The sequence below is a fragment of the Lactuca serriola genome, chromosome 7 (assembly GCF_051521515.1).
Source record: "Lactuca serriola cultivar US96UC23 chromosome 7, Lser_US96UC23_V15, whole genome shotgun sequence".
NCBI lineage: Eukaryota > Viridiplantae > Streptophyta > Magnoliopsida > Asterales > Asteraceae > Lactuca > Lactuca serriola.
The window spans coordinates 88,851,093-88,860,259 of record NC_136414.1 but is presented as its reverse complement, the minus strand read 5'-3'; the positions used below and the strand labels follow the sequence as shown (position 1 = coordinate 88,860,259).

The 9,167-nt window shown below is 29.2% G+C and overlaps 1 protein-coding gene across 1 annotated transcript; it reads right to left on the bottom strand.

The window, feature by feature from the left end:
- Nucleotides 1–967: 967 nt before the first annotated feature.
- LOC145062962 (hybrid signal transduction histidine kinase M-like protein) lies at nucleotides 968–4,081 on the bottom strand. Its single transcript, XM_079010556.1, has 2 exons — nucleotides 3,600–4,081; nucleotides 968–1,461 (listed from the first exon to the last, which is right to left on the bottom strand). The coding sequence occupies exons 1-2, from the start codon at nucleotides 3,938–3,940 to the stop codon at nucleotides 1,104–1,106; spliced, it is 699 nt and encodes a 232-aa protein (XP_078866682.1). The 5' UTR covers nucleotides 3,941–4,081; the 3' UTR covers nucleotides 968–1,103.
- Between the last annotated feature and the right edge of the window lie 5,086 nt (nucleotides 4,082–9,167).

Below are 9,167 nucleotides of genomic sequence, written 5' to 3'. Positions count from 1 at the left end.
TATTGTTGTATTAATAATATTAACCTATTTTGTCATGATATTAGTACTATCTACGAACTTTGTTATGATATTAGTCATATTTAATTTTTAAAATTTAACGAATTAACAATTTAGTGTCCCCGATTAATCCCTTAACTCTAATCCACCGACTAGCTAATGTCGAACGTTTTTTACAACCTTGCTTATTAGCATGTCATCTACTTGAAACACAAACAAATAAATTGGAGACAATAGCATAAAAAATATGATCCTCATAAGCTTTGGTTTTTGAAAGATGATAGCATTATAAACCGACTGAATAGATAAAATTACGGATTTGATGACTACTTCAAAACTTTTATTTCGAGCTCCGAGAAAAAAATTTGGTGCTCCGCCCAATAAATACATTTTTTTGCCAAAAAAAAGAGTAAAAACTCGTGTACACCATCATATAATTAAGCACCACATCTCATAACAACACAAGTCACTTAAAAATGGTCCATACACTCAAAATCTTGATAACCCTTGGCTTAGCGGTATCAGGATTTTGAAAAAGTGTCCCTCCGTTAAGGGTTAAAGGTTCAAGTCTCATAATGGACAAATGTGCATATTAAGAGTAGTATGATTTAGAAGGTGTGTATTATCCAAATCGATACCCATTGAATACAAATTTACCTAGTAGGTAACTCATTAAGAAAAGTCCACCATCCTAATATGTTAATCTTGATTAAAAGCCAATTATTTCATTTAGTTGGAACACCACCACTTACCCAAATAACACAAATCGATAAATAGTTTGCCAACACAACCATTCTCCAAAGAGGAGTATATAACATCATGTGTCCTCAAGATCCACAAGTCATCTATCATACTCGTTGTATAAATAATCCTTCTAAACATCCAATTAAATTTGTAAAACACCCATAGTATCATTCCTTTTTAACTCACAACACCATATGCAATAACTAACAGATAATCATAATAACAATTATAAAAAAAAAGTGCATTTCTCATTAATAAATGATCCAAACATTTTTTCCTTACGCCCATAAAATACCAAAGGACACTACACATGTTAGTTATTATAACCTATTTACTCATTAATCATCCTCCCAACTTCCAAACTAACAATTTTCAATAAATCTAGAACCACATCGATGCAAATTCACCATCGAAAACGATCTAATCGAAGACATGTTCTTCTTATTTAACTCAAGATCTTCGTTTTCTGAAGTAAACCGCAATGTGGAGGATTTGGTTTTCTTTGATATCCGTCCCATATTGATACCCGATAGTTGGAACGCAGTGTGGTTCTTGTTTTTATGCGATAAAATAGAGGAAGCTACAAGATTTCTTCGTTTTCTTGTGTACGCGTTATCTGGTTTTGCAATTTCATGTATCGATGGTTTAGATGAGGGCCACATTTCGGTTAAAGATGTGAATGATTTTGATTTCCCGTTGTAGAACGTTGATATTCCTCTTCTGTAAATAAAATGCGCGTTAACTTTTTGTAATCGGTATAAAGTATTAAAATAGTTTTTATTTATTTTTTTATTATAAATTTTAGACAAAAGAATAAAATGGTTGTTTACTCTTGTTTAGTTGTAATAGTTATATACTAGTAATAAACATTCAATTTTTATTTAATATTTGTTATCATTTAGTTCATTTGATCTAAAGAGGAAACAAACTTTTTTCATTGAATAATTTCAATAAGCAAACAACATCTGTCCATATAAAAAAATAGGCCCCTAAAATGTTTCAAGGGTTAAAAATCATATGAGAAAAAGACAAAATTGGAGAAATAAATGAAAATATAAAAAGCAAATGAGAGCAAATTTATAAAATGTTAGAGTTAATAGGTAAAGTACTAAGTCTATCATGTCTTATTTTCTCCTTTCAATAGTATTTTTTTTGTATAAAATAAATAAAAACAATAATAAACTTTTATTAAGTAAAAAAATACTAACAAATATATTAACGAGTAATTCCATTGAATAAAGAAGGGGCTAAATGCAAAAAAAGAAAAAAAAAACAACTACAATTTCGTTGATTTTTTATTATAGCATATTTTTTAATTTATTTGTATTATAACATTGTATTGTATTTTAAAAAATACAGCGATTTTTTTTAATCGGAAAAAATCTAGCGATTTTAGTATTGTCATCAAACTTAAAACAATGTTTCGATAAAAAAAAACTTTTATTAAGTAAAAAAAACAATTTACTTGCTATAATTAGATAATTTTTTTGAAATACAATGTTTCGATAAAAAAACTTAGAACAAAATGCTATAATTAGACAAATCTTTTAATATACAATGTCTTAACTAAAATACTAAAACAAATAAAAAATAATATATAATACCATAATGTATAAATAGATACAAATAAGTTGTTATTTATTTTCTTACACTAAATAAAAATGACACCTTGGATATTAATTTCGTGGAAATTGTTATACAACAGTGGTCCAAATTAGACCAGCAAATTGTTTGATGAATTGCATGTGCACGTATATGTATTTTAAACCTACCCAATTAAATCACTTTTAAAACATGTTATTATATTTATAATTAATAGCCTCTTTTGGTCACTATTTTACTTACCCCACTCCTTATCTATATACACTTTCTATCTTATCCTTTTACTTTAATGGACAAAATAATAAATAAGAAACAGTACAATAATAATACAAGTGGCACAATGTCCCCTTTATTTTAGTATTATGGGATACGATTGTGACCATATATTTTATATAATTCTAAAAGAATATGCGGATATAAAATAAAGATGTGAAATATGTTTTGGTAATAATGATGTCATACACTTATTTTGTCAAACTAAAAACAATAACATGTAAAAAATATACAGCAATTTAGATTTAGATCCTTTATTTTGTAATATCAATATATCATATCATATCATATAAATATGTATAGTTATTGTGATCTTTATGGAAAGACGATATTAACGCTTTTTTAGGCTGACTTTACAATAATAGTCATAAGAAAAGAAGTTTGATTTGATTTTGATTTTGATAACATCAAAATTGAAAATTTTAGAGGATCAAAGTAGAAATTAGAATGGTAAAAGATAAGATAAGATGTGTTTTGTTGAAGATTTGTCAATTGTGAAAATGGAAATGCATCTAAATTCTATTTGGGACAAAAATCGTTTGCAATTAGTTGAGGATGAGATTGAGTATAAGATAATACATCCCTTTCATTCACCAAACTTTTCCTAATTTGATAATTTTCAATCTCACACATTGAAATCGTCAATTAAAATGTTTTCAATAAATTCTTCAAGCAAGAATCGTGCTTGAGTTTATTCAAATCATCAATTTGTGAATGTAGCTACTTGATTGTTAGATAAAATAGTTGCTTAAAAGATCATGAATTGCATTAGGTCAAGTATCAGTATCAATCTAGATGCATTCGATTCGTCATGGAAAAAGAAACAGTTGAAATTGAATCAGAGAAAGTAAAATTAAGATACCTAATTTTCATGAACTCATAATACCAAAGCAGAATCTAATTCTGTAATTGAAATCTACGACGATGTTAATATACAGAACTTTCACACACAAAAGTTAATGAAGGAGAAGAGGAAAACAAACCTGATCGGAAGCGCTTCCTCAAGAGCTTGAATTGCATCATCGAGAGAACCACTGCTGATTTCGTTCTTATTCTGATGATCATATCTATAAGGACTTTGAGCATCACCTTCCTGATCGCCGTCGTCGTCGTCGTCGCTGTTTTTTCCGATCGACGAACTACTAGACGAATTACACTCTTCTTCTATGATCCTCATGAACTTTGTCGCTCCGGCGGTTTCGTAGATCCTTTCAGCTTCTATTCGTCCTCCGTGATTGTTCATAACTACTGTCTCCGGCGGCGGCAACGGCAAAATCCGGCAACCACTACCAACACTACCCACTCCTTCTGAGTTAAGTTTCATCCGATCAATGTAAACCAAAAAGAAATGTTGGATTTTACAGTAGTAAAGGAAGAGACAACAATGGGCGCCCCAGTTTATAATCCGAAATCAGTGTGTTTATGTGTATTTATACACTCATTGGTGTGTTCTTTATCCTACCTTTTGTCCGGCTGGTTTTTCATATATATATATATATATATATATATATATATATATATATATATATATATATATATATATATATATATATATATATATATATATATATATATATTTTATGAAATTAGACTTCCTTTGACTTAGGTGTGTTTGTTACCTTCTTATATTTTTTAATATTATTTAAAAAAAAAAGATGATGATGTTGTAAAGACATATAGGTTGTGTTTTCGGGGCAAGATTTTGAGTAGGGATGCATCAACAGGTCGGATCCTGATCTGGACTGAACCAGCCCGAAATTCTTGAGTATTCTTGATCGAAACCGGACCGTTTTAGGGTGTGTCGGTCTAGATTCTGGGTCTCAAATAGGGTTTCGGTTTTTGGACCGAATTGACATTTGTTTGTCTAAATATTTGTCGGACTTCATATAACTAGTTGGACCATATGATTCGTATATTCCATTTGTCGGTCATCTTTTACCCGACAATATAGTGTCAAAATACTAAATTAGTATCATTAGATTTTCAACTAATGATACATATATCATTTTGTATGATAATATGTTTCATTTTCGATATGTTTATTTAAAATTGTAGTAGATTTTAGATATTTTTGAAGTTTGAGATTACCAAATATTATCATATTTTTTTCATCTAAATAATACCTTTTAAGAACTATTAAAGCAATTAATTTCGGATTTGTTTTTTTATGTTAGGTTTCAATATAGAAAGAAATATTTTTTTAAAAATTTCTGATTTGGTATTCGGTTTGAAATTAATTTTTTTTCGGTGTGAAATCTTAAATCTAAATCTAAATCCATAATATATATATTTTTGTTAGAAATATAATTTGTTGTGGACAATAATCAAAAATAAAATTTATTTAATGGAAAATGCCTAATTTTGGAGATAAATTTTGGGGATGATGGTATTATCACGTTTTTTTTTCATCTAAATAACATCTTTTACGAACCAATTTATTTCTGTTTTGGTATTCAATAAAAAAAGAAATATTTATTTAAAGATTTCTGATTTGGTCTTTGTTTTGGAATTAATTTTTTTTTTCAGTGTGAAATCCTAAATCTAAATCCGTAATATATATATATATATATATATATATATATATATATATATATATATATATATATTTTATTAAAAGTAATATATATATTCTTATTGAAAATATAATTTTGATGTGGAAAAGTAGTCATAAATAAAATTTATTTAATCGAAATGCCTAATTTTGGAGATGATGGTAAATATGATTAGTGCTTTAGTATTAGGCTGAAGGGAATGGTGTCGAACTCCACCTAAGTTTCGGCTAAGAAAAGAAGAATCGAACAAGAGAGGAGGGTATGGCTGCTGAGTTGGGGTGAAGGAAAGAGGGAAGAAGGGAGGAAGAAGAAACAACTCGACAATATTCCACCGAGTTGTCGAGCCAAAGTGGTCGGCCCGGTGCTCGTCGAGGTTCTCGCCAAGGCCACTCCGTCCAACCTTACGAAACTAATATATTCCTTTTTACGGTGATTCCTTTATTCAAGGATTTTTAATAATTAAATAACGTAAGAAAAAACCTTTCGATTATGGTCCGATTTGGATAAAAATGCACACTCTGCGTACGGTCTAGTCCAAACCTGGAAATTCAACTTTTGCTAAAAACTAAAATCGAAAAAACTCAGTTAAATGTATTTCCGATTCGGTTCGGGTTTGGTCCGTGTTTTTTTTTCCGGTTCAGTCCAGCTCAATATTTCATATGTTTATCCCTAATTTTAAGCGTTTTTTTAATTAAAGAAAAACTTTGTCTAGAGTTATGTGTTTAAGGCTTTTATTTTAAGAGAAGTGAGATGGTGATGTTCCAATGAAGGAGAGATAAAGATCAAGGGTTTGATTTATGAGGAAGATGAACCAACACATACCTAAAAATTATGTGTGTATAAGAAACTCATATATATAACAATTTATTTCAGATTTGTATTTTTTTGTTAGGTTTCAATAAAGAAAGACGTTTTTTTTTTTAATTTCTGATTTGGTATTTGGTTTGAAATTTTTTTTTTCAATGTGAAATACTAAATCTAAATCTAAATCTATAATATATATTTTTTTGTTAGAAATATAATTTGTTAGGGTCAGTAATCAAAAATAAATTTTATTTAATCGATAATGTCTAATTTTGGAGATATGGTATTATCAGCTTTTTTTTTCCATCTAAATAACATGTTTTATGAACTATTAAAGCAATTTATTTCTGTTTTGGTATTCAATAAAGAAAGAAATATTTTTTTAAAGATTTCTGATTTCGTCTTTGTTTTGGAATTATTTTTTTTCGGTGTGAAATCCTAAATCTAAATCCGTAATATATATATATATATATATATATATATATATATATATATATTAAAAATATAATTTTGATGTGGAAAAGTAGTCATAAATAAAATTTGTTTAATCGAAAATGGCTAATTTTGGAGATGATGGTAAATTTGATTAGTGCTTTAGGTCCTGTTTGATTTGTTGCTGACCCGGTCAGGTCAGACCTATTTGCTTATTCGGTCAGCTCATTGCGTTTGATATCATGATATGTTGCATCTTACTCAGCCATGAAGATCTTACCCAATCATCCAAAAAAAGGCTGCTGACTGAAACAGAAAGACTCGTTCCCTTGTTTGCCCTTCTGCTTCGCAGTTCTCAAGCGTTCCTTCACCTTGCCTACCTCCGACATCTGCAAAGAAGAACAAATATCAACACCACTTTTGCCTTCTCTCACCGTCGCCTTCATCGTCCCCGTCCAGCGCCGTCGTACCCACCGTCACCGCCTCCTCCTCCTTCCCTACATTTGTCCATATGTATCTCCCTCTCTCAATCGATCTGCGATTATTCTTTAATTTGTGATTATTGCTCTGATTCATCCTCTTGGTGTTCTTGAATTTTGGATTATTGTAATGATTTACGTTCTACACCATAATCGATTTTTATAAACTGATTTTTTATCAAAGAAATGGAAGAATGGTCAAAATAAGCTGATTCTGAATATCTTTTAAGACATCAGGCTTAAATTGATCGGTATTAAGAATGGACAGGGATTTAATAAAGATGTAAGAAGGAAATGGGGAATTCCCATTGAAAAATATAATGGTTAATTTGATGAATTATCTTTTTATAACTATTTTTAGTTTATTTTTTGCTCTGTTGGAGTTTTTGGATGATGAAGTTACAGGGGAATAAGAATTTGAAGGTTTTTTTATGTTAATTCTTTCAGTTCAGTGGGATCTATACAATGGCATATTAAGTAAACATTTTTGGTTATTGATTTGGAATTTTTTTTGAGAAAAGGGCAGGTTGGTCTTTTTTGATTAATTTCAAGATTAGCAAGTATATGCCAGGTCTGTTGGTTCTCAATTGGTTTTTCTGGATCAAGAAATTCAAAATTAGTAGATTATTAAACATATGGATGAGAGGATTTGTTTTTTACAAGACATATGGTCAAAGTTCTATGCTCATGGAATGGTCTGAAAAAAAAAGGAGCAGGGGCAATTTGGTCAAAGTGTTATTTTTATGTTTACTGTTGCTTTGTATCAATTTTGGTCAATGAATAAATTGTTTGAATTGTTGAAAAACAATGAATTTATTTATAACTTTATAAAAACAATGATTTCTTTTATAACTTTTATTTGGAATTTTTACAGGATTTGTGTGTAATTTACATCACTATATAGAGCAAAGGGTAAAATGGTTATTTTTCGTTAGTCAGACGTAGAATTAAACAATAAGGTTTCTTACTCATCCAAGATTTCTTACCCATACAGACATTTCTCAGTCAACAACTATCAAACAAGGCCTTAGTATTAGGCTGAGGGGAGTGGTGCCGAACTCCACCTAAGTTTCGGCTAAGAAAAGAAGAATCGAAGAAGAGAGGATGGTATGGCTGCCGAGTTTGGGTGAAGGAAAGAGGGAAGGGAGGGAGAAGAAACAACTCGACAATATTCCACCGAATTGTCGAGCCGAGCTCGACACGCTGAGTGGTCGGCCCGGTGTTTGCCGAGGTTCTCGCCGAGGCCACTCCGATCAGCCTTACGAAACTAATATGTTCCTTTTTATGATGATTCGTTTATTCAAGGATTTTTAATAATTAAATAACGTAAGAAAAAACCTTTTGGTTATGGTACGATCTGGATAAAAATGCACACTCTGGGTACGGTCCGGTCGAAACCTAGAAATTCAACTTTTGCTAAAAATTAAAACCGAAAAAACATAGTTAAATGTATTTCCGATTCGGTTCGGGTCTGGTTCGTGTTTTTTTTTTCCGGTCCAGTCCAACTCTATGGGTCATATGTTTATCCCTAATTTTGAGCGTTTTTTTTAGTTAAAGAAAAATTTTGTTTGGAGATGCGTGTTTAAGGCTTTTATTTTAAGAGAAGTGAGATGGTGATGTTCGAATGAAGGAGAGATAAAGATAAAGGGTTTGATTTATGAGGAAGATGAACCAAAACATACCCAAAAATTATGTATGTTTAAGAAACCCATATATATATATATATATATATATATATATATATATATATATATATATATATTATAAAGGAAACATTTTTTTTACACCACATTCATTTGAAACTCTCATGACTTTTCAATTTTTTTCTAATAATGATTATAAGTTTGTTAATAAGATTATATAAATATCAAACCTAAATTGTAATCATATACAAACTAAATTTCAATATTAAAAGATTATTTTTACTTCTACTTATAAAGTTATGTTTTTTAACTTTTTACTTATTATACTTAATTTATTAGTTTTAATATATTGTTGGATGTAAACCATTATCATTTTAAACCTACATTTTTTGAACAATTTATATAAATATTTTAAATTATAAACTTAAATATAACATTACAAGAACTTAAATATAAATTTTAGTTTAACTTAAACAACCCAAATAATATTCTGTAAATAGTTAAAAGTGATAAATTGTAGTGTCTTTCTAATAATGATTATAATTTGGTTAATAAGGTTAAATAAATATCAAACCTAAAGTGTAATAATAAATAAACTAAAATTTAAAATTAAAATAATATCTTTACTTCTACTTATAAAA